We start from the raw sequence: 25,468 nt of genomic DNA, 5'->3' as shown, positions 1-25,468 counted from the left end.
ATATCGGAAAATCCATCCCAGGTTCAAGAAAGATGTTGATTCTACTCTTCACTATTTCATATTTCAACAACCGATTTACGCCAACGTGACAATACTCAGGCAGTGATTGATGCGTCTTTAGGAGGAGAACTGCAACACGCTAATGACTCTGCTGTGTTCCTGCAGGCTTTCACGTGACCATGGTTTACTTTGAGTAAATCCCACAAGCTCGTACAATAAACTATTGCAAATACTCATTAGAGAATTAATTTGTCTCCAACTGAAAACAGCTTACACACACTGATGTTTTTGATATGCACTGGCAACATTTCTATTAGTTGTGGTTTAAAGAAGCATCGGCCATGTAAACAAAGTTTTTATTCCACTGCATGAACTCAACACGTCTCTGACTTTTGGACTCTCATTGCACAAACGAAGCATTCGGTTCTGCACTTGAGTCCAAGTCTGGACCGAAGTCAGTTGTTGGACTCATTTAAAGCTTTGAGTACTGTAATAGATAAAATGAGTTCAGCATTTTTATTTCCCCTGAAATAAATACCTTCTTCCTTCCTCTAGATAATATAGCGCCCTATTCTTCAGAAAAATAATTTGTGACTTCAAAATAAAAGTCTTGTCTTTGGAGATTATTTATTAAAATATTACTTGTATGTATTTCCCATCTCTGTCCTCTGCATCAGTCCTGTTGTTAGTTACAGTAGATACCAGAACATGTGACGTGTTAATATCTGTGTTAATATGAAACAGTGTCTGGGTTCATGCTTAGGCACTGAACACAATGGTCAAAGTATCTCACAGGCAAAGCTCATAAATAAATACATAAACAAAGCAATTTCCTTTTGTCTCCATGCAATCGAGCTGCAGAGACCATGACCTGGCAGCACTTGCTTCATACAACATATGTGTTTGTGTTGAACCAAGAGCTCAGTCATAAAACGTTACAAGGTTCAGGCTCTACAAAGGAGGCGCAGCACAAAACACTGGAGGTCGGCTTGTTTTCACAAAAACATCCTGGAAGAGAGGAAAACTAGGAGTGAGACTGAAGTCATGCGTCAACATTTCAAACTATATTTTCAATCACATTGACAGATGAAATAAAAAAAAACTCCCTTTTCGACCTAACAACTGGTTTCTGGCCCAGTGTTTGGGAAATACTCAATAAAGTACGAGGCGCTGTGACCGGTCCCATCAGTTGTGCTTGGAAGAACTTGGGAAATACTGAGAAAAACAGCAGCAGGAGAATGAGGAGCACGAGGGGCCGAGCGGAGGGGACTCCCAGCCCTTTGCAGAGACGCTGCTTCATCTCCACCTCCAGTCCGGCCTTTCCAGCGAACGCGGAGCGCGAGACGACTCGAGCTGCTCCGATAAGACGGGTCCAACACAAACACTGATGTCATCGTAAATACAGCCTGGACCCGAGCCCGCAAATCGGAGACTGACGATCGCTCATCCCGCGTCACGGCGCGACGCTCGGAATACGCACGAGGCCGCTCTATGTACGACGCGCGTTGACCCTTATTTGATGATATCATGTTTCTCACAAATCAAGTTTTGGGGGAAGCTGGGAAGCTGCTCGGATCCCAGTGTCATAACTCCTGAACTCTTGGTGGACTTTGTGGTCGATTTCCCAAGTTCTGTTCAACGTCGCTGCCAAAACCAGAAGAGCCAAGAAGAGAATGCAAGAGAAAAATCCGTGTGAAGGTTTGAACTCGGTTTTAAGGCTAATACTGTGTCTATTATGTCAAATCCATAGCACAGAAGTCCACCTTTAAACCTAACTACTGTAAGATGAAGTTTTTTTTCCTACTTAGATCATGAAAGGAGCAAACCAAGAGCGTAACAATGGAATCGCTTGTGTTATTATACTCGTTGCATGGTTTCTGGCAGGTAGCTGCCCGAACGCGCCCTAATAGGATCGAGAAAGAAAAGCGGACATAAAAAAAAATAATCCCACGTAACAATTTGCATATTCTTTAATGATGAATGGTACAGCTCACCAGGTGTCACCGCTGCACTCTGGACACGGACACGGCAGGTTGCAGGGCTCGCCTGTGCTTCCCGGCCTCCCACATGCTCGTACCAGGTGCCAAGTGAGCAAGGATCAAGCCTGAACCACCCACACAGGCCCAGGAACGCCAGGCTCCTTCCCCGCTTTGTGACCGTGAACACCATACAGTCAAATCATAAATCACCAGAAACATTGTGCTTATATGAGTTTTCATTTCAGGACAGAAGAAAAAATATAAATATATAAATCATTAAACTTCCCAGACAAGTAGAAGAAGAGTGATGAAGTTTTCAGAGGAGCTGGCAAACTGGATCCCATCTGGGGAGTCAGAAGCCAAAGTCCAGAGAATTTAGGCAAAAGGCCAAAACACGAGCAGCGAGGCTGCGAAGCTTCAGCTGAAACTGCTGGCAGAGGAAAGTGGGTCAGCGTATGGTGCATATGGTGTGTTTGCATCAGGTGACGGGGATTACGGGGGTCGAGGTGAGGGCGGAAGACGCTAACACGCTAGCCGTTAGCGCTCCCGCTCACTTGGTTTGACTCTTTTCATCTGTTTCCTTTTGTTTCTTTGCACCTGCCACTTTTTGCCGTTTTACCCGTTTCTGGTCGTCGTTGTCGTGGCTACAACCCAAATGCCCAGTTTCTTCCAGCTGATCCCCACTGTCCTCCGTCCGTACCTGACCTTCAACCTTTGCACCCTCTGTTTTGGGTGTGAAGGTCCGCGGGTCGATGGTTCTGGCTCGTGCCCCAGGTGGTACCCGCTCTTACCTGCTGGTCTTGCAGGACGCCTGGGTTCTAACTTTAGCTCCTGCTGGAGTTTTCATGTTTGCCTGTCTCTCTGTCAGCCGACATCTGAACCTCTTGAGAAATGTCTGCCTGTGACCGCAGCCCTCCTCCGTCCAGTCTTACAAGGCCCGGGCATCAAAGATGGTTGTAAATATCGTATAGATGGGTGAGAAAATCTGGGGGCAAAGGAATGTAGCGTGTCAAAAATAGATACACAAGCTTTGCAACTTATTCCTGAGGAAAACGTCCCCCCTCTAGGAACCCCTCAGGTTGTTTCCCACACTCTTTACGGGAAAAGTGGTTTAGTTGTGTATGTGCTCAAGCACTTTACAGTCCAGCATCAAGTTTACAGTAGGCACCTCTAGGAATTATCCAAGAACATTGGTCCTTTGAATTCTCCAGACTCCAACGCTGCTGTTTACATTTTATATTTGCCTTAATTGTCCTTGCGGCGTTTTCTTCCTGTGAGCACAGCTGGGGATGAATCCACTGCGCAGGCAAACAACAGCCGGACTCGTATCTAGACAACAACAGAGGGAAGCATCCGGGCCGGAGCCGATCCTCCACGGGCGTGTTTGTGGAGGCTCTTTGACTACAGGGCTTTATGGCTCAGCAGTAAATACTGTAGTTACAGTACCAGCTGGCAAAAATGGTTTTACTTTGTGGATGTCGTGCTAGCGCCTTGTATGTGTATATGAGGTCCAGAGAAAGCAGCATTTAAAGCGCTGGATTGACCGAGGGCTCGGTGAGATCACTCTTTGATCACAACACACAGATATTCATTGACGTAATTACTGCGCTAGCTGGTCGTCGGACAAGGGAGGAGTAATCATCCAGTCCTGACCTCCAGACGGGGACACAGGGTTGAAGCATTTGCAGCTCCTTCGCTCCTCGCAGACTGTGTGAAACGTACAGTATTTGCCATGTAACTGTATATTCCACGGACACAATGCGCAACAGCTGCATGTGGGAGAAAGCGGCCGGGGCGAACCGGGGAGTTGGAGTCTGGGCTGCTTCCCAGTGTAAACCACTCTGGAAATGTCACCATTACTTTTTGCCCCCGGGCCAATAAAAACCAAGTCGTGACATCACAGCTTCTCAGGCTCTGTCCCAGCGCAGCCTCTCCAAACGCCATAAATCCATACAATGTTGATTTGTTCCGATGCTCAGCATTGAACTACTTGAATTGTTTACTGACTGACTTATTGTCCAGCTCAGCCTCCAGCTCCATCAGCTGACTTCATCTAAAACCTATTTACTATATTATACTGAGTGTCCAAAACAACAACCAAGGTCTTTGTGCAGCAGATTGGACCGATAGCGGTCTATTTGCTGGAGTCCTGTCCTACACGTGGCCCAGAAATAGTCTGGCACACCGTCAGGCTGTACACGCCAGAGCAGCAGTTTGTGCTAAGCTACGCTAACAGGCCGCTGGCGATACTACTCATATTTACAATACCAAACTCTCTTATCTGATAATTAAATAAGCAACCGCAGCCTGTGCTTTGAAAAGCAAGTGAACTTCGGAGGCGGTGGAATTCTTTATTTAATTGTATTTGTTTTCCTTGTGGCCGGACTCTGGCGGCCTGTCTTCCCCCTAAAGCGAGCGTCGCCCTCGCTCTGGCTTGCTGCACACGCGACGGTGGCATCATGGGCGCTCACACGCTCGCCCTGCGGGGCCGGGAGCATCGTGAACTGCAGCTTTTCACTCTTCGGGCTCATCCGTCCGTTCCAATGGCTTCCCCGATCCCGATGGTGTAAGCCGGTGCAGCAACAGCAGCCTCGGGTGGGGCGCTGCTGAGCCGGAGTCCTGATTGCCGGAGCAGCCGACGGCGCTGGAAGCCTTGAAGGATTCTGTTACTCCTTGAACTGTGCAGGTCGGGACTTGTGTCCAAAGCTGGGTCAAATAACAGTCGAAAAAGACCAAGGTGGATGTTTTAGACATTAGTCGCATGCCTGTGATGCTCTATTTCAGAATAAAATTATACAAACACTTTTTGTTTCATTTGTGTTTTGACTGTGTCTGCCATCTGTACACATACATTGAGCATTACAGTAGTTGTGTATGTCTAATGCTTGTAGGCTAGTCCTCCGTCTTCCCTTTGCTCCCTGCTGCACCTCATTCTCTGTGCTGTACTGGCATCGGCGCTGGGCTTCGAGGGGCCTCCTGAGAGGGGGGAAAAGCACGGGGGAAACTTGGAACAATGTATTGTAGGTAAATAAATGCTCTGACAGAAAAAGAATGCCTTTCCAAAACAGACCCAAGGACCCTCGGAGCAGCATGTGCCCCAAATAATGCTCTAATTACTCCTCCGATAATATAATAATACTGCTTTGACCTCTCTGGAAGTCACTGGGTTCACCAGCACTCTGAGAATCAGGGAATATCATCTGGAGCCTTGGGAAGACGGCACATGGAGGAGCTGTGTGTGTAAGGGAGAGAGAGAGAGAGAGAGAGAGAGAGAGAGAGAGAGAGAGAGAGAGAGAGAGAGAGAGAGAGAGAGAGAGAAGCGTACAGTATTCTGCTTCCAGCTTTTCCACTGTGAAACTTAACTTTTGACTGCGTTGTTTACATGTGAACAGAGCTGAAGATGGCCTCAGCTAATGTGAAGCAGGTGTGTGTGTGCGTGTGTGTGTGTGTGTGTGTGTGTGTGTGTGTGTGTGTGTGTTTGTGTGTGTGTGCGCACGCGAGCGTGGATTATAAGATGCCTCTAAACCTGGAGATCGGCTCAGAATCTCTGGCTGCTGGGTCAAGCTGGATGGAGAGTGTCCTGACTATTGGTACCAGATGGGACGATGAGTCAAAACACTGAACAGATGTGATGATGCTGAGAGCCCTTCACAGCTGATCACATTAGTCGATATTAAAAAAGGACAAAGACGTATCCAACCAAGTAGATCCAGCAGTAGAGATGTTTACTGCATCATAGTTAAACCAGTAACTCTCTCTCTCTCCCTGTGAGACCTTCATTTTATTGTGGAAGCAATAAGTAGACTAGGAAGCAGGAGAGAGAGCCTTTGTTGCACCCACTCGGGTGATATATCCCCTCCACACGTTCCAGCACCTGAAAGGTCCATCACGTCCAAGGCGGTTTATGGCGAAGGCACCGGTTGTCTGCAACAGGACGGGGGGAGGAAGGGGGGAGAGAGGGGGGAGACGAGAAGGGGAAGGAAAACTGTTTCTCTAATTTGTTCGCCAGCTGCCAATGAAAGTGATGACCTGCAGACGGGTTTATGCATTTGCGTCCGCCCTGGCAACACGCACGGTAACCAGGCGTCATTTTTATGGCATAATAAATAGAACAATAAGCCTCGATAGGTCGCACAAACCCAGCTCTCACACTGATTTAACGCTTCCAACCGCTGGCTCCCCTCCGTCCAGTGGCGAGCGGAGCCTGAGGGACGCGCTAAATGGATGGATGCGCTTCACATGATCCATTCTTCTTGGTGCATTCGCGTTCATTAATCATACGCGGCGCAAACCGAGCGCAGGGTGCGCCAGGGGCGCGTGAGGAGACGCCAAGCGCAGCCCGTTCCTAACTGATGTCGCGTGTCAGGTAGCGAGGAGGGGCTGCGCGTCTACCTCCGAGGCACGCGCACTTCCTGCGTGGTGCCACGGCACTATATAAAGTCGCCAGGCAGGACTTCTCCTGAAGTTCTCACAACGTTTGCAAAGCGCAGTTCTCCCCTCAGCAGCCGCAGCCGCAGCCGCGCAGCCCTCCCTCTCTCCGATTCATTAGCGAAGATCTGGAGGTGATTCTACCTCAGCGACGCACTGCTGCGCAACAAAAGGTAGGACCGAAGCCTTTTTACGTCATTCTAAGCAACTATGTGAAGGTAGAGTAAAACATTTTTTAATTAAGTCTGTCTGAAAGCTCGAAATGGATCTTCTTGGTTCCTTCCCACAGAACTCCAGGAGCGGGATATCCAGTCTGCAGACTCCCGAGCCCGAACATGACGCCTCAGCTGTTCCTAGACCTCATACTGGTGTGCATATCTTGCGGAGCAAGTGCACTGGCAGCGAATCCGCCCGCGGCGTCCGCGTCCCCGCAAGGCGCCAATTTCACCAGCCTTGGCGCAGCGCAAAGCTCCGGCACGGACCCCGCCGCTGTCTCCAAGAGCCGGAGGAAGCGTTACATCAGTCAGAACGACATGATCGCCATCCTTGATTACCACAACAAAGTGCGGGGGAAGGTGTTTCCGCCGGCGTCCAACATGGAATACATGGTAGGAGACGCTCTTATCGGTGCGCGTGCACGTATGCGTGTGCTATATTGTCATTTGTAGAACGTCTGTTCCCACTAACTGTACTCAGTCACGTGTGGTACCAAGAGCCCGGAGCTGTGCATGAGGAAGGATGGAGTTTATGAGCAGCGGGTGCAATGTTCCAGTGCAGTTCAGCACAGTTCACCACGCTGGCCGATGGCTGCCTTTCAATTACGTGCAACTAAACTACCACTAATTGAGCTGCAATAGAGTCGGAGCCACAAGCCCCACTGCACCACGTGTCATCGCACCGCAGCCGATTCGATAAAAGCTCACAGTTTGATGGACGACGTCTGTGATTTAAAGCCCCAGAGGCGTTGAGCTGTTTTTCCACCGCTGTGTTTAGGTGTGGGACGACACTCTGGCCAAGACGGCCGAGGACTGGGCTCACGCCTGCCTGTGGGAGCACGGGCCGCCTCACCTCCTCAGGTTCCTGGGTCAGAACCTCTCCGTCAGGACAGGGCGGTGAGTGACCTTTACCTCCGCCCTCCTCCCCCCTCCTCCCCCCTCCCTGACATCTGCTGCTCCTCTCAGGGACGGGCTTCTTTCTCAGCAGTCATGGCCTCACAGCCCCCGTCCTGTTTCCCCTGAGCGTTTTTTGCACTGTGACCTGGTGACTGCTTGAGGAATGCCGCTGTGGCCGTCCAAATAAACACGACCTGTGTTTTCAGCCGTGACCCATGAGGACGGAGGCGCATCCCTTTAGTGGGTCACGACTTTCCGTCTCGGAGAGAACAGCGCACCTTCACATGCTCCTTCCCTCGTCGATTTTATTGAGGAGCAGCACGGGGCTCAGAGGTGCAACCGTTCTGGGCTCCTGCCAGAAAATGTCATAATTTACAGTATTTAAGTGGCCGAAGAGGAACTCTGACTTTCTGGAGCCTCTTGAGAAGAACATGTGTTCCCTTCTATTAACCTTAGCTGCCTGCTGAAACTGAGGCACTTTCATGTTCCCCCACATGTCACTCAGGTCACTTTTGACTTGACCTTTGACCCCGACACCTGATTAGTAGTGACTAAAGTTCTGATTCTGCCTGTTGCTGTATGTCATGTCCGCAGGTACCGATCCATTCTCCAGCTGGTCAAACCCTGGTACGACGAGGTCAAAGACTACTCGTTCCCATACCCCCGTGACTGCAACCCGCGCTGCCCCCTCCGATGCTACGGACCCATGTGCACTCATTACACGCAGGTACGCCTGCAAACGGACTCACACGTGGCAATGCTAAATGTTAGCGACACCCCCAGTGAGCGGCTTCTCCTCTTTGTAGATGGTCTGGGCCACGTCCAACAAAGTCGGCTGCGCCGTCCACACGTGCCACAATATGAACGTATGGGGCTCGGTGTGGAAACGCGCCACGTACTTAGTGTGCAACTACTCGCCCAAGTAAGTCCTGCTAGGGGTTCCCTCTGACGAACCTGCTAACCTGGTGACGGTGCCGGTCCTAATCCTGACACAGGCCCCTCTGTGTTCGGCGCTACACTGTGAAATGCCACCCATGTTGATAACCCCGATGTGGGCCCGCGGAGCCGCACGGCGGCGGCTAAGCTCCGCGGGCCCACGCGGCGCTGCAGAACACTCAGACTCAGCCGATCCAAAACCCCGACGGACTCGTGACCGACTCGTGACCCAGGTCCGAGACATATGTACGAGTAACGGGATCAGGGCGCTGGTGACCGGGTTCGTGGGGCTCGGGGGGGCGTGCGACCTCTCAAGGTCGTTGAGTTTAGCAACAGTTCGGTTTCAAACCTATAGGGGGCACTGTTGTCGCTATCGCCGTTCAAGCTCCTGCTTCACAATTATCATTATAATTTTACCCGCCAATGTCTTCCAGGGGCAACTGGATCGGAGAGGCTCCCTACAAAGTCGGCGTCCCCTGCTCCGCCTGCCCCCCGAGCTACGGCGGCTCCTGCAGCAACAACATGTGCTTCCCCGCTCTCAAGACGAACTACCTGCACTGGTTCAAATAAACACAGGTTTCCTGTCAACATACAGCACCACAGAGACATTATCATTGACGTCCTGTAAGGATTTGCACAACAGTTGTGGACCACACTATTTTGTATATATGGGCTTATTTAAAGACACGCATACAATTTCAAGGCAGCAGACGATTTAGTGCTGATGACGTGTAAATACTCTGTAATTGAATTTGTTACTTTTTAACCAGTATTACTGGTAACTGGTGGCTATTATTGTAATTTATATGTCAAATGGGTCCTTAAACTCAGCGGGGCTGCATACCTGTTGTTTTCACTAGATTGGTTTACCGTTGACAATGTGGTATTTAAGGACACACGGTGATACCATCATAGCTGCTCATTCCTACTCACTTTGGTGCTATTGGCATCACACCCTCATGTGGTGTGTGAGCCTTCACAAGAATGTTGAGATACGAAGATCAAAGCGTTTGACCTCGGCTTAGAAGCTGCTCTGAACCACACGGTGAGTTGCACACGGACGCGGTCCCACGGGGGATTTTCATTCGGAGCAGATTCTCAAAACAGTTGTTGACCAAAGTGCACTTACTGTAAACATCTGTCAGACTCAGACATTGGTGTCTTTATTTACGTGGTGCATTTGCAGGTTTACTGCACTTATGCCAGGTTTCATTCATATAATATTTATGCTAGAGTTAAAACTTACCCACATATTCATTTCATAACCACATGTCAGTATATTGGTTCAGTATATACCAATATATACAAATGTCTTGGTGTAATGGACTAATGCAGTGTTTACTATGTTTACTATGTAGCAGTTTGTACGCACCTTAATTGTTTGTAAATTTCCAAAAATACAAGGAAATGTTTTTGTACATGTAGATAACTATTATACCTGGACTATCTTAAACTTCAAGTATTCCATAAGTTATTCATGTGTTTTTTTTATAGGACTGTATCTATATCCATTGATTTACATGTACTGAATAAGACAGATACAATATGTAAATGAACATTATGGCAAATAGTAGCATTTAAAAAAATGGTTTCACATTGTTATTCAGTTGAATAAGTTGAATTTGATTAGACTTTACAAAATAGGAACATTTTCAGCACTGACTGTATTTAAATCAACTGCCACAATATATTTATGCAGAACTGTGTTTTCCTGATGTTTTGTATTTGTAATAAAAGTGTTTATTTTTATTGCGTTTAATGTTTATCACAGTTTAACCACAGTTTGCCGCTCGTCTCAGGATTAGTATCTGCTGTGTGAGGTGTCAGAGGAAACTTGTCATGTCTGATGTTGGTTAGAGTGAATCATTACACCGTTATTGCACCGTTATTACACAGGGGTGCTAGAAGCAGAAAAGAGGGCGTTTACAAAGCCACAGAGAGACAAGCTTGTGTTCGTGTACAGCACGATGAAGTTGTAGTTTGTTAGGAAGTTAAGGAGACTGCGACTGGGGACGTGAAGCCCTACAGTAAATGTTCTGATGTGCTGAGCAGGTGCTGCGGTTCTTGTCCTTTCCCTCAGTGGGACTTGCAGGATGTGGTTTTGGGGCCAGACTTACAATAATAATAAGGGGGGGGGTCAGCCCCCTGTGCCGAGTTAAACCGCTGCCAACCTTTACCTGGATTGTCCATCAGTGGTACTGACTGAGTTTAAGGGTCTGGATTGTGGTGTTGGGATGAGGGCAGCCGATCCAGACGCTTCACATCAGCATCGTTGCAGTAGCTCCGATGTCAGAAGTTCGTAGGCACACAGCGACAAAGCGGAGCGTTGGCAGGGAATTTGCCGATTCCAGTCACAGGAACGATGCAAATGTCCTTCTTGTACTTTTGCGTCACCTCACAGTTTTACACAACCAACACATTAGCTCTGAATTTGTCCTGGTTGAGTTTGATTTGCTTACGTTCCGCTCTAAAGCTCTGAGGCTTCTGCGCTTGAATGTGTTCCAGGTTCAACTGGCAGTTTGGGCTCAACTTCTCCTCTACGCATCAAATACTGTTTCCATTCCGTTCCTTGCTTAAACTTTGAAACATGATTTAATCTTCAAATACATAAGAATGAAAACCAACACCAGAATTTTATGAACTGCTTAAACCTTTTAGTTTGTTCAGGTTCATCATTGGACTCTTCAATGGTCAAACTGAGAGCACATAGATTTTCATGTTTGTTATCATTTTACTCGTTATTTATTATTTTGTCAAATTTCTCACTCAACACTTTGACAAGCAGCATAAACTGAAGACCAGGAAGAACGGGGGGAAACTCAGTCACAGGTTTCCATTTCAGAAGCAACAAATGAATCCAATTGAACCGGTTCTTGCCATCGGACGTGTCTGAAGGCAACACACATTTAAAAAAAGCACACAAATTACAGATGTGTCATCAGATTAACGGCCTTGTCTCTCTTGGAGCACAGTACAAAGATGAAACGTTGGTGTGGACTCTGCAGCAGCAACAATGCAGCGCGACTTTGCTACTTGTTCGTGTCGCGGACGTTTGTTGGTTTTCGCCCCGGCTCTCGCTGCCTCCTTGCTTGTCTCTGTACTCTACAACCTCGCTGCCCTCTGTGACTCCTCGCAGCAAACGGCCTCTCTGCACCCTTCAGGGGGGAACTTTCTCTTTATTCATTTCTCTGCCCCCCCCCCCATTGGAGTGGAGAGACGGTGTTTATTTTGCTCCCCTTGCAGCTTATCTATCGGAAATGCAGCCGGTGCCCAGTCTGAGCCTCGCTCCGTCCAAACGCATCCACTGGACTTGTTATATCATTACATTTATTTACATTGGATTTTTTCACAGGTATTTGTAATGTACCTCTCACTCTGGAGCCTGTTGACATATGTGTTTCTCAGAGACTGATGTGACCCACTTGAAGCATGTTTTGGAATCTCTTCAAATGCTGCCACACGCATGTTAAAGCCCCTTCACGTCAATAAATCTGTGGAGGCAGCGCCGTTAACTGCAGGCCACGTTTTTATTTTAGCAGTGCGTCTCTCCTTTTAGCTGATTTGCCCTTACTCCAAACACGGGGTAAAAAATAAAGTTTTTCAAGTACACAAATCATTTGCGGTGTCTCCGATGCCCGCTTCTGTCTCTAAATCTGTTTGTTTGGGACGGCGCGGTCATAACATGTGGGGAAAATGTTTCATTTCTCCCAGCGCTTCACGGTTTAATGTTCTCCCTACACTAGCGAGTGCTGGTGTTTCATGCAACGGGTCAGAGTAAAATGAGACACCGCCGGGTTTGAGCTCGGCGCTTCGGCCACTTCTGTCATCTTTGGAAAGGTTCATCACATGGTCTGGTTGAATATAAATAAAGCATATCTGGCATACCTCAACCTAGATATACCATTTTACGACCAGCGATATAAGCTAGGGTTATGTCATAAAACTGTATAGTCTGTACTCATCTCATATATGACATTAACAGTAATCACAGACCCTGGCACCAACGCGCTCCAACCATAGTGGTAATAATGGTAAATCTCCAGTATGTCCAGCCCTGCGACAGGCTGGAGTCTACTCTGGTGCAGTCTGAGAACACAAACTGAGGCCAAGGTGGCCTGTGTGCAGTGTCTGCCCTCCGTATCTCAGTCTTTGTCTTGGCCGGGTCATGTTAGCCTCCTTGATGGGCCCTGCAGGAACGCCAGAGCAGCGACATCCTGCAGATGCAAAAGGAAGCCCAAGCCAAAGTCAATGTCCTCTCAGGAGCACAGCGCTGGGAAAGCGCTGTTAATCAGATGGGCTCCCCTCCTTCGCTCTCCAATCTCTTTCATGGCTGTTGTCAACAAGCGCTCTGAGGCTTTGATGCCGATGCCGTGACCTCTCTATTCCACATAAACGCACACAGACCGGCTCGTTTGCTTTGTTAGTATGGAAGTAGGTCACAGATAGCGTGCGTGATGTGGCTGTGAGCCACAGGTCAGTGCGACAAAGTGCCCTGTTATTACTAGTCCTCCAGGGGATGATGTAGCTGACAGGAGCCTCGACTGCGTTTAGTGGAAGTGTGAGATTTCAGCTGGTTTCACAAAAACCAATAAACTAACTTGTCTTCAGCTGCTCCACGACTGAACATCCACTGGAAGGTCCTTTAGCCCCAACATGCTGGTTTATGTTGCAGGACACTGACCCCTGGTGGTTTTAGGAAGAATGTGCTTTTTCTTGAGGATATGTTAAAATATGTTATTACTGGAGTCTGACTCCAGGGATTAGTGAATGTTAATAACATTTCGTAATAAATAATGTTACTGTTAGGATGTAACATTTATAGAATGCATATGTCTATGTACTGTGATGCTGGCCTGCATTGATTTAGAAACACTCCTGGGATCATTGCTCATCACTGAGAGTCACCATAGTAATGTGGTGGTTTGATGACAGTCCTGCTTCTACCTGCAAGTTCAACCTTGGAGGTCCAGTTGACACAGGGCAGCTCTCAGGTGCATTAGCATCTTTACACCACAAGAGGGGCCAGTCACACAGGTTACCAGTGAAGTGGTGGCCCTGACGTCTGCTGCAAACTACTGATAATGTCATACAAACAGAGGCAATGATATTGAACTTTTGCCAAATGACCCTGTTGCTCTTTGCTCTCATTTTCACCCAGACGCCGTTCCAAGGCTCTGACCTCAAGTCAGCTTGACCAAAGTCATTATGGAGCAACGTGCCAGAGAAGGAACTGTGTTCTTGGAGAGTGTGGTTTGCTGCGTGTCGTGTCCAAGGGGCTGCTGGTGTGTGGACGCAGGGTCTGGCATGGCCGATGCATTCTGCTGGGTTCATGGGGTTGTTTCGCAAGAACACATGGTGAATGGAGGAGTTACCGAATGGAACATCTGGACCGGCGACTTAACAATGACCGTGGTGGGGGGCAGAAACAGAGAGCGAGAGAGAGAGAGAGAGAGAGAGAGAGAGAGAGACAGAGAGAGAGAGAGAGACAGAGAGAGACAGAGAGAGAGAGAGAGAGAGAGAGAGAGAGAGAGACAGAGAGAGAGAGAGAGAGAGAGAGAGAGAGAGAGAGACAGAGAGAGAGAGAGAGAGAGAGAGGACACGCATAGGAAAGTGAAAGTCGTATGTGACGCACAGCAGAGGGAGAGAGTAACTGTGTGCATGTGATCGAGCAGGTCCGAAACGTAGTGACAGCTCAGCGGGAAGCAGCAGAAAGCAACAGATGCAATAAAAACAGAGGGAGACGCGGGATGCAGTGCAACGAGCCTGAGCGTGAAATCATTTCTATTGCTCCACCGCAGGCATAAATAGTGTATGTTTACTGGCAGGCATTGTAATAAACATTAATCAGACAATGTCCCGTCTGTTACACGCGGCCTGACCTAAATTACCACACTGTAAATCACAGATCAGCTGAGCAGCTGGTGAATACCTCTTTTTTCCACAGATGTCCCTTTTGTTAGTCAGTGATGCACTTGTACACAAAGATGTGCATTTTATTTAATTGCACCCAGTCACATTAATACATATGTATATGCTAGGAACCTGTACATGTGTTAGGACACATGCACCATCGTCCTCCTGTGCTTTTTCAGCTGCAGTGGACGAGGAAGGGGAGCGTCGGACTGCGGGGACAGGGCCGCTGCTGGAGCTGCTCCACTGACCCGAGGAGCAGACAGTAAACGCAGGGTTGATGGAGGTTCAGAATGTGGTGGGTCCCCAGTGTGGGCTCTATCGCATTTAGAAAAGCAAGTTGGACTGCGGGGGAGCTGACGGGGAGAGGCCTGTAGTTTTCCCTGACTGACACTACACTACACTGAGCGGAGCCTCTGTCCAGAGGGACTGGCTCTAACCCTAAGTTTAGAACCACTATGTTAACTGGTACATTTAACACTTTGACTGGTTTTAACAGCATCCTGTATCGTCTCTCTACCACTTCATGTTATCCTGAGCTTGCAGGAACCTTGGCTGGTTAGTTCCTGACTCATCGTGATGGGTAAGTACAGTAAGAGGAGAAACACACCAGGTCGTCATAGAGATCAGCTGTGTCTACGTCCAGTGGGAGCCTTCACCAAAAGCTGTAGATCATACGTTTTTCACCAGTAAATGACCAGAAGACAAGAAAAGACAGATCCTGTGTTTCCATTATGGAGTTTGATCTGTGTGGCAGCAGAAAGGGGAAAAGCTGATGACAGGTCGATGGTCTGGAATTAACTGAGAGGGAGAGTTGGTTTGCGTTTTAATTTCATTTTAAAGAGTCACTTGTGAGCAGTTTGACTCAGCGGAAAGTGGCCCCTGTTGCTGCATGAACCCAGAGGAGGTTCAGACGCGGTTGGAGATGACAGTTCACTAGAAAAGAGACACGGGTTTAACGGACTAAAAGTCCACGAGTAAATATTACTGTCAAATAGAGACTGTGTGTATTTTTCGTGGTACAAGGTCATAAATTTAACTCGCTGCGTAAAAGGAAAGTTCCTGCTTGTAAAGACCTGAACGGGCGGGACGCGTCCAGCCCTGGGAGGGGGCGTGGCCATGGGCGGAGCCAGCGACGCGCAGCCAAGTTGAGGATAAAATGTGGATAAGTGATGGTTTAGCGAGTTCAGCGCAAGAATCTACACAGTGAGAAAGAGCAACTCTTATTTTTACCACAGACTTATGAACACGGAGCCTGACGTCTCATCTTTGATTCATATCCTCTGACCAGCGACACCTGATTTCTGCAACTTTGAACGCGGACCCCGTTCCCTCTCTCTTCTCTCTCTCTCTCTCTCTCTCCTCGCAGCAGAACTTTTCCCACAGCCTCTCGCGAAGCGGGCTCCTCTCCAGGTCATTAAAGGTAAATTATTTCCAACGTCTCCATTAAATCACATCACTCCGTTTCTATTTTAACATGCATTACTCTTTACATTTTTCAATTAGCTACTGGCTCGTTCTAGAGCCTCTGTCAGCACTGCAGCGTGCATTTACCAAAAAGCTGAACTGAAGGCTGTGAATGCATCAGACATTTATTTTTAATAGCCACCAAGACTTCTTTCATTCACACTTGTTATAACCAAACAGTGGCACAGCACCGCTCCAAGTCCAGCATTGAAGCTGCTTGCTCAGCACATTTGACGCAGATGTACTGTAACACATCCAGTCCTCGCACTAAACCTGTTTGCGCTCTCTTTCCCATGCCAGCGCACGCTGCAGATGAAGAAGAGTGTCTTTCTGTGCTGGCAGCCACACTTCACCGGCCCATCCATCCCACTCGAGCTCCAGAGGATCCTCGTCATTGTCGACACCTAACCAGGATGAGGCACGCGCACCACAGCTGGATGAGGCTCGCGTCCTCGCTGCTGCTGCTGCTTCAGACGGCCACCGCCATGATGATGCTCCCCAACTCCACGGGCTGGCAGAGGATCCTGGACAAGTACCTGGACGAGGATGGGGAGTGGTGGGGGGCCAAGCAGAGGGGCAAGAGGGCGATCACAGACAGCGATGCTCAGCTCATCCTGGACCTTCACAACAAGCTCCGAGGCCAGGTGTACCCGCCGGCTTCCAACATGGAGTACATGGTAGGTGAAGGAGGACGCAGCTGCTGTGAATGTGTGCATTCAGAATAACACTTTGACCCCATTCTGATCATTGCACATCTATGGGCCACGGAGTTTAGTGAACTGACCCTAGCATGCAGCATTCTCACATCGAGTCAAATTCCACCGACATGCCAACAATCCAACAATCACATTACCGGCACATATTCGTACTCGTGTTAAGACGTTTGTTTGATTTTATTCTTTCGCCATCACGTTCTGCAGATCACTTTCCACCCTGGAATTAGAGTCAAAGCACAGCACCAGGATGTGTTTTACCAGCTGCCTCGCCCCCCACCACACACACACACACACACACACACACACACACACACACACACACACACACACACACTGATCTTTAACTTTGTCCAAATACCTTACATATGGAGGCACAGCTTGACCAGCAGAGTGCATTGCCACCAAAGTACTTAGCAGGTTAAAAAATCAACACAGATTAATCACGCTTTCATCTTAAAGAGCCCCAGAACAAAAAGCTGCATTATTCTGTGGTGAAGGCAAATAAACAGTTCCTGCTGGGGGCAATTGCTGGACTGTGTAATTATATAATTGAGAGGTTGGATTTAAGGAGCCCTTGTGTAAGTGTGCGCATGCATGTGTGCGGCAGCCTTCTGGTGGAGGCGCGTTGTAGTGGAGAAATGCTGAGCCAGCAGTGCACAGCTTCTTTTTACTGGCTCCTGTTACAGTCGGCTGTTTTTTTAGCTGTGGGGGCACCCAGGGGTGAAATGTAGAAAGACATGCAACAAGAGGATGTGAGATTGGAGGAGAGAGAGTGTAAGAGATTAACAGAGACTAAAGTAGGTGAATAAAAACAGAGGTGTGATGATGAGGATGATGACGATGGAACGGAAAACAGATGCAGATAGAGTTGAATAGAGAAAAGAGTCGGCTGAACAGAAGACGATGAACAGTAAAGAGAGAGGAGACTTAAGCAGAAGCACTTATGTCTCCGTTGTCTTCAGACGTCAGGCCTCGAAGCTCTTCAGCTCACACGGAAAAGTTACTTTTGCCACTTTATTTTGAAAGGCACACATATCTGTGATTTTCCGTTCGTCTGTGTTGAACCGCTGTCGCCCTTCGGAGAGCTCGTAGCTTCACTGCACTTCGCAGACATGCTCCCTCGCTCTCCATGCACACAGACGCCGCACACACATCCACCCGCCCATCAGCTCTGTTATCGTCTGCCATTGTGGTAAAGCATAACAAGAGTGACCCTCTGTGGCAATCATCAGACATTCAAATCCCCCACTTTCCTCCCCTGTCCTTTGTTTCCTTTCCTTGCCTCCCTCTCTTTTATCCACATGGCTCTGTTCCCATTCTGTCATTATCCAACACAGAGGCCACAGAGAATTCCAGATAAGCATTCAAAGTCTGGGGCAATCCATGAAGCCTGAGCAGAGGGGGGGGGGTGTAGCAAATGTTGACCCGCAGGTATAAACACTGAAGTGCTAGTGTTTGAAGCCCCGTGAGACGGGCAGGTGGCATCGTGGGAGAAACGGCCCCACCCGCCTCCGTGTTTGAGTTGGCGCTCGGGCCTGAGGTGGCACTGGTGTCAGCGGCCGGGGTACAGCTGCTCTAATGTTCGGAAAACGCGTTTAGATCATTATAAGTGACAAGTGCAGTAATTTCCAAAGTCAGCGACAGGCGCTGGGTGGCGGAAGATTAAACGGCGCCGCCTTTGCCTCGCCCCGCCGCGTCCTGAGGCTCCAGAGGACAAACGGGACGTGGATTCTCTCCCGAGGGCCTCGAGCCTGTCACAGGCTGATCCCGTCCAGGGTGACCTTTAAAACAGGTGCCAACAGCCCAACCTGCTCAGCAACGCCGGGAATGGAAATGCAGGCCGTGCTGCACATGTGTAGATCAAATTAGCTATAACATCTTTCCCTGCATTTCTGCCCCACCACCTTTTATTAAGCAGTGTAGGAGTACTTTTGTCTTCCTGCACAGTTTCTTATCATCTGTTTATTATCGTGTCTGTTTGGTTTTAACACTCGGCTTTACTTGCTTCCATTCCTGCTGCGTTCCACTGCCTCTCAGCATTCGCCTGCACGCACCGCTGATTATGACCATGAAATGCAAACGTGCAGAGGAAGTACCCCTCCGTACCCTCTGGAATGCGACCAGATGACCCAGGAAGCGAGAGAAAGCGAGAGAGAGAGGAGGCGAGAGAGAGAGAGAGAGAGAGAAGCTGGCTGCAAATGAAGTGTTAAGCGAAATAAACAATGCACGCTGCACCGTGGTGAAGGACATTAGCAGGGAGGTGTTTTTCTCCGGGCCCCAGTAGGAGTGTGGTTGCGGCGGCTGGTAGGCGCGGGTGGGAGGAGGAGGAGGGGTGGTGGTGGCGGTGGGGGGCCGACGGCAGCTTGATGAACCGACTGCCCCACATTCAACAGCTGAAAAACAGGTTTCCTAGCCGACACGTTGAGTCCGTAGTTCTGCAGCATGTGAGGATGTTGTCATGGCTTCCACAGCTGCCTCTGCTCGTATTTACGGTGTACCACATATAATCAGATTCAGAACGCCATCAACTACACTACAGTACAACACAACTGTGATTTCCAGCTCAAGCGCGTGACGTATGGTTCGTGCAAATGAAAAACCCTTGGCTGATGAATATCTGCAGCGCATTCTTTGTTCAGATTAAATCGGACGTACTTGAACTCAAACAGGGTCCAACACGTTTGGCACAAATAGCATCAGGACCAAGTTGAATGCACTGGACAAACATGAAGGACAGAGGGAGAGGACACGTTATAGACACGTCTGTTGACTCGAGCACAGACAAACAAACAAACAAACAAACAAACAAACAAACAAACAAACAAACAAACAAACAAACAGTTTTAAGCCCAACTAAAGTGAAAGCTGTGACAGAGTCGTTCCCCTGGAGTGAAACAAGTAGAACGCTTCAGGAGTGTTTGGAAGCAGGTAGAGCAACACAACCCCTCCAGCGAAGGGAGATGAAAAACAGTCATCTGCAAAGAGCGACACAGCAACTCTCCAACGGCTGCACCGAATTGATGTCATGGATGCACAGGAGGATCGAGTCCTGTCAGCGTAAAAAAAAAAGGCAGACGAACCAAATATTTACGACTCAGTCTCGCTAATGAGGCCAAACTGATGTCTGTGGCAAGTGTTTCTTAAATATAGTTTAATTAAAGGATTCTGAATTTGATAGTCATGGAAACACATTTGCTGACTGTGCAGTAGAACACAACTGTACGGTGACACCTACATGCATCAGAGCTCTTTATTTCATCTTTTATTTATAACACTGGCTCCACGGACATTGATCTGCAGCTCAGAGCCTCCTGGGGTCCCGTCTGAGCCCTGACGGCGTCGGAGGCGAACGCGTTCTCATTCCTGATTTAGTGTCAATCATCCTATTGTGCAAGACACATAACAGGCGTGTGCAGATGAGGCTGCGGTGCTGTAGCGCTGACCTCCCCGTCTGCAGGTGTGGAGATGAATAAGAACGCGTTCCACAACGGATCGAGGCTTTGTTCCAGAGTCCCACTGCTGAGTCAGCCGATATCGCTTCTGTTCGGTGGAATCAAGCCAATGCAGCAACTCAACAGTCCCGAAGCTGCTCATTTTGGAGTTTAGTGTTTATTTGCAGTGTTGCCAGACATCCTGTTGTCGGGGGGTAAGCAACGACCTCCAGGCCTCCATGTGCGAGATGTGAAAAGTTACACCTCCAACCGTAAACTAACGCGTGTGCACGTCCACACACACACACACACGCACATACATACTGTACTGACAAAATGACTTTCACAAAGACCTGGCTGTGCAATTAGAAGGAACCTACATTCAAAGGAAGCCTCCGACATCGTATTGTAGAATATAGGTCAGCAGGGAGGAAGGACACAACTCCCCGGAATAGGAGCGAGATCCATTAGCATCCAATCCGAGCCTGACACAGAGAGGTGAAGCAGAGAAAAAAGCTAGCGTCCAGACACATATGGAACGCATTACCTACAAAAAAAAACAGAAAAGCGTTTGCATTTTTCGAATAACACCCGATCTTACAGGAAAACCCATCTGGGAAAAGTCAGCTGGGCAGCAATAGCAGAGACAGAGGGCTCTGTGCACAGCTGCAGCGGAACACGCGAACACACTGTTGTTCTGGGTTTCATTCAAAAACGAGTGCGGTTCCTCTCGCTCCCAACACAGTGGCGCATTCTCAGCGAGCGTCCGGCTCCCGCCGCGGCGTTATTAGCGGCTCGGCAAGCCTTGTACCCATGTGCGACGGCCACTTGGTACCAACCGAAGCAGCGCCGCGCTGCGTTGCCCCCACGCTGATCCCACAACGACCCATTTCTCTCCCGCCTCATCTCGCGTGCAGGTGTGGGACACGGAGCTGGAGCGGACGGCGGAGGAGTGGGCCGAGACCTGCCTGTGGGAGCACGGGCCCGCCGGACTGCTGCCGCAGATCGGCCAGAACCTGGGAGCCCACTGGGGAAGGTATGGGCCGCCGTTGGGAGGGTGTAGAGGGAAGCACCCAACATCTGCTAAATGTCTGCGAGCAACGCAGTGACACTGTTGTCATAGCGATCGCGTATCACACAACAAATGAGCAGAAACACATGGATGTACTGTTCAGCCGTGGGTTCCTGGAATCTGTCCCGCTGCTCTGTCGCACACACCCGCGCTCCGCATCCGATCACGTCTCCTCTCCGTCGCCGCCGTAATCAGATTAACGAGCGGCACCTGGAGCCAAACCCGTGTCCTTGGTAACTGTAGTGGAGCCGGAGCGCAAACGCTCGATTAGCCGCACGGCACAAGCGCAGTGTGTGACTTAACAGATGTGGGAAGACGTTTTAACGCGTTGAGCTAAAATCTGGCTTCTGTGGCTCATGAAGAAGAGCAGCTCTGACTTTGACTCCCACGCTAACGGTTGCGCAGGACGCTGGTCACAGCTTCACAGCTCGGTCCCCATGTTCCCCAGGTACCGTCCTCCCACCTTCCACGTGCAGGCCTGGTACGACGAGGTGAGGGACTACTCGTTCCCGTACCCGCAGGAGTGCAACCCCCACTGCCCCCTGCGGTGCGCCGGCCCAGTCTGTACCCACTACACGCAGGTACTCCACCAGCGTTTCACCAGCGTTTCACCAGCGTTTCACCAGCATTTCACCAGCGTTTCACCAGCGTCGGCGCGTAACGTCTGGGCCTTGTTGTGGTTTTACAGCTGGTCTGGGCCACGAGCAGCCGCGTCGGCTGCGCTATCAACATGTGTTACAACATGAACGTGTGGGGACAGATTTGGGCCAAAGCCGTCTACCTTGTCTGCAACTATTCACCGAAGTAAGTTCACCTTCAAGTTTGCATTCACCTTCATGCGTCCTTGTCTCTTGCATTGTGTCACGTCTTTACTATGTGATGCCCTGAACAGGGGGAACTGGTGGGGTCATGCACCCTACAAACATGGAACCCCGTGCTCCGCCTGTCCCCCCAGCTACGGGGGAGGCTGCAGGGACAACCTCTGCTACAAAGGTACAGTAAAGGTAGGCTGGATTAGTGAGCAATGCTACAGCTTTTCTAACTCTGCTTCCTTCACGTGAAGCCGACAGCACCTATCCTTCGCCGGAGGAAAAGGAAGAAAGCAACTTCATCGAGCCAGAGGCCCCCCGTTCTCCGCAAAGGCCCCAGTCCTGGGCCCCCAGGGCGGAGCCTCCCGGGCTCCCCGCCCAGGTCCCCACCGAGCCCCCTGCAGAGGACGTGCCGGAGAACGAAGTGGTCAACACGCAGCAGATGTGTAAGCTGCCATTTGAGTGTTTATTCAGGATCTCGTTTCAAAATGAGGCGTGTGGGATGTGGCTTCAGGGGACGGGAGAGGCACACAAAGTGGTGGTAGGAATCTCTATTGTTAGGACAAAACCCACAACATTCGTGAATAAGTGCTGGCTCGTTGCTGAGCAAGCAATATTGGATAACAAGTGCAAAAAAATTGGCCTTGAAATATTTTTCTTGCAATTCATGGAAAATGATTTTGATCTGCAGCCTTTATCTGTCATCTCCCTGATTCACCCCGACACTTCCTAAAGCGTTCTTACTACTGCAAGTCACTCTTTGGAGGGAGGGGCAGTTTCAGCACCGTGCCCTGAGTGCGTGTTGCTTTTGGCCGGTGAGAGGGCCTCGCTGTGGCTTTTTTAAATGGCTTCCTCTCCGCAGCGTGAGGAGGGGGGGGTCTCAGTTCGTAAACCGAGACTCGATGTGAGAATTCTCCTCTTCGGTCTTCGACAACCACCTGACCGCTGCTTTGCTGCTTTTGTGTGTTCCAGCTCAGCTCGTGACCTGTGACACTAAACTTCGTGACCAGTGTAAAGGAACACCATGTAATAGGTACAGTACCAGGACCAGTCAATAATAAAAACCTGCTGCAGCGTCAACCTAATGGGTTTTATTGCTCCATAGGTATGAGTGTCCAGCTGGCTGCCTGGATGCTACAGGGAAAGTAGTTGGAACGGTGTACTATGAAATGGTAAGAGTTCATGCTGATCCAAATGATGTTGTCAAATTAGCTGGCTTCAGTTCCTGCAGTGTTCAGTATTATGCTAATTAGCAGTTATGTGTTCTGGCACCGGTGTCCCAGGGTAACACATCAAAGGGCCTGTGATGCTCGTGTCATCCATTGCTTGTTTTCCGCAGCAATCCAGCGTGTGCAGAGCTGGCCTCCACGCCGGCGTCATAGACAACGACGGCGGATGGATGGACGTCACCAGGCAAGGACGCAAGGACTTCTTCATCAGATCCAGCAAGAACGGAGTCCAGTCTTTAGGGTGAGAACGAGCGCCGGGAGCGGCACAACGGGGATGAGGTCTGAGAACATTGGTTAAAAATGTTGGCTTTTCCTCTCGACAGGAAATATCAAAGCGCTAATTCCTTCAGTGTTTCCAGAGTCACGGGTGAGTTGGACTTGAATAATGCAAACAGACGTGTTCGATGGATGACTGGATGTGTTTCCTACAGTTAAAGCCGTCACGTGCGAGACCACCGTCGCACAGCTCTGCCCGTATGAGAAGCCTGCGAGACATTGCCCGAGGTACAGTAGGAGTTCACCCGGTCCGCGCGATTCCTGCACGCTAGCCGCACGCTAGCCGCACGCTAGCCGCACGCTACCCGCACGCTAGCTGCTAACGCTGTGTGTTCATAGGCTGTACTGCCCGAGAGGCTGCCTGGAGGAGAACCCCCACGTGTCCAGGGTCATCGGCAGCAGAACATACTCGGACGTAAGGCGCCTCTTTAACCCCCCACGCTGCTTTGTTAGCGCGCACACAGAGGTGCTTCAGCGTTCCGTGTGCTACCTGTTGCAGAGGTCCAGCATCTGCCGGGCGGCGCTGCACGCCGGGGTCATCAGGAACGACGAGGGCGGCTACATCGACGTGATGCCGGTGGACAAACGCCGCCACTACGTCGCCTCGCACCAGAACGGCATTTCCTCCGAGAGGTTTGGCCCATTCGCTGTAAAAACGTTTTAGAGCATAATTAATAGTTTAAGGGGATTGTTGGTCTGATGTCAGCACTCTTAGGTCTCTGGAAAAGAGTGAGGGGCTTAATTTGTTGGGGCTCAGAGAGAACAAATTAAAAATCAATGGCTCTTAAGTGGGGAGGTATTTATCCGCGGTGGCCCCTTATGGTCTCACTCGTTTCAACATGCAGGCAGTTCGCTTCATTCTGTCACTCGTGCTCATGGGGCGGTGAGTAATTCTCAGGGCCGTGTTTTTAATAGTCAGCCAAAAGGGAAACGCTGGGCTGCAGGAGCTGGGATCAGACCCACAGTCGGACGCTCGCCACCACCTCAGTCAATGCTGTGATTGCCGTGCTTTGATTAGACAGGTTTACTGGATGATACTGGCCATCCCGGCCGCACTGACCCTCCCTCTCGTCTCTCCCTCTCCAGCCTCCAGAACCCTCCTGGAGGGAAGGCGTTCCGGGTGTTCGCTGTGATTTGAGCGCCCCCAGAGGGGAAGGTGGAGGGGAGGTAGGGAGGGAGGAGGCTCCACTGAGCAGAAAGCGCACTCGAGCTGTTGAATAGGCAGCAATCAAGGCCTGTTTTCCAACTCGGTGACTGAGATGTTTATGGCTTCCCTACACTTCAGTGGTTAGAGGTCGTCTCCATGACGGCGGAAACCCGGCAACAAAAACTTGACGCGTACGACACAATGGGAACCTGTCTGCACGCCTTTTCATTCCTCAGCTTTAGCAGGAAGTCTGCTGAACTGTAAATATCTCCAAATGGTTTGCTAATATTTAGTTGTATATATCTGTAGATAGCTTTACACTCGTCTTGTCTCGGTGCCTTTCTTGCCTTTTAAACAAATACAGTAGCTCTTAGGATTTACTTCAAGGGTACGATGGACGAGTCTCATGTTTATTGTCTGGCACATTTTTACTGGTGTCTTGCCATGTTTTGTACTTTTATAATGACTGAGGATTGCATTTATTTTTATATGATAATGCTTGTATCAATATGATTTATAAAGGATGCTGCTATATGTGTGTTTCATATTGTAACTAATTGCCTAGTTTTTGCTGCTGAAGCGGTTCCGTTCAAACTCCCTGCCGGTCGGGAAGTGCACAAATCCCCCTGAACTTGTTTATAGGTCATTTGATGAACAGAAAAAAAAGGTTTATTTCATACAAACATTAGGGACATGCTCAAGTTTTCCACCACTCTCTGCTTTCTTTCAAGCTGCGGTTGCTATAACGAGCGTTAAAGTGTATTTTTGTCTCTCGGTGCATTACATGTATTTTCCTACCTCAGGTTGTTAGGAAAAGTTCATTTTGCAATAAAATATTACAACCACCATAACTTTTCTCAGACAGTTATTTTTAGGTTAATCCAGGTTTTACCATAAAATAACTACTGCTTCTGGAGGTGAGGCGATGCTATGAGAGCTGTAGTTGCTTTAGGTAA

At 49.3% G+C, this 25,468-nt stretch overlaps 2 protein-coding genes and 1 long non-coding RNA gene across 3 annotated transcripts; 2 read left to right on the top strand and 1 right to left on the bottom strand.

Annotated features, from left to right (window-relative positions):
• Window positions 1-6,172: 6,172 nt before the first annotated feature.
• On the top strand, window positions 6,173-10,188 carry pi15a (peptidase inhibitor 15a). The gene is made up of 6 exons (XM_029149327.3): window positions 6,173-6,580; window positions 6,697-7,015; window positions 7,401-7,519; window positions 8,114-8,246; window positions 8,326-8,441; window positions 8,890-10,188. Exons 2-6 carry the CDS (start codon window positions 6,743-6,745, stop codon window positions 9,023-9,025), a joined length of 777 nt encoding a protein of 258 aa, XP_029005160.1. The 5' UTR covers window positions 6,173-6,580; window positions 6,697-6,742; the 3' UTR covers window positions 9,026-10,188.
• Window positions 10,189-15,518: 5,330 nt separating this feature from the next.
• Window positions 15,519-25,354, top strand: crispld1a (cysteine-rich secretory protein LCCL domain containing 1a). The gene is made up of 15 exons (XM_029147175.2): window positions 15,519-15,788; window positions 16,133-16,509; window positions 20,897-21,015; window positions 21,500-21,632; window positions 21,740-21,855; window positions 21,944-22,044; window positions 22,115-22,306; window positions 22,833-22,893; window positions 22,966-23,032; window positions 23,200-23,330; window positions 23,413-23,456; window positions 23,521-23,593; window positions 23,705-23,780; window positions 23,865-23,998; window positions 24,452-25,354. Exons 2-15 carry the CDS (start codon window positions 16,246-16,248, stop codon window positions 24,501-24,503), a joined length of 1,563 nt encoding a protein of 520 aa, XP_029003008.1. The 5' UTR covers window positions 15,519-15,788; window positions 16,133-16,245; the 3' UTR covers window positions 24,504-25,354.
• Window positions 19,678-20,774, bottom strand: LOC129604002 (uncharacterized). Its single transcript, XR_008694515.1, has 2 exons — window positions 20,360-20,774; window positions 19,678-20,256 (listed from the first exon to the last, which is right to left on the bottom strand). It is a non-coding gene; the product is annotated as an uncharacterized LOC129604002 (long non-coding RNA).
• Window positions 25,355-25,468: the final 114 nt, after the last annotated feature.

Source organism: Betta splendens, chromosome 4 (assembly GCF_900634795.4).
Source record: "Betta splendens chromosome 4, fBetSpl5.4, whole genome shotgun sequence".
Taxonomy (NCBI): Eukaryota; Metazoa; Chordata; class Actinopteri; order Anabantiformes; family Osphronemidae; genus Betta; species Betta splendens.
This window is presented reverse-complemented; position numbering and strand designations above follow the sequence as displayed.

Bases quoted from the DNA above. Each gene is read 5' to 3' on its own strand.
- pi15a (XM_029149327.3), top strand. From the start codon at position 6,743: ATGACGCCTCAGCTGTTCCTAGACCTCATACTGGTGTGCATATCTTGC. The intron at 7,520-8,113 runs GTGAGTGACCTT...TCATGTCCGCAG, and splicing joins CTCTCCGTCAGGACAGGGCG to GTACCGATCCATTCTCCAGC. The intron at 8,247-8,325 runs GTACGCCTGCAA...TCCTCTTTGTAG, and splicing joins TGTGCACTCATTACACGCAG to ATGGTCTGGGCCACGTCCAA.
- crispld1a (XM_029147175.2), top strand. From the start codon at position 16,246: ATGAGGCACGCGCACCACAGCTGGATGAGGCTCGCGTCCTCGCTGCTG. The intron at 22,894-22,965 runs GTACAGTACCAG...ATTGCTCCATAG, and splicing joins AAAGGAACACCATGTAATAG to GTATGAGTGTCCAGCTGGCT. The intron at 23,033-23,199 runs GTAAGAGTTCAT...TGTTTTCCGCAG, and splicing joins GAACGGTGTACTATGAAATG to CAATCCAGCGTGTGCAGAGC.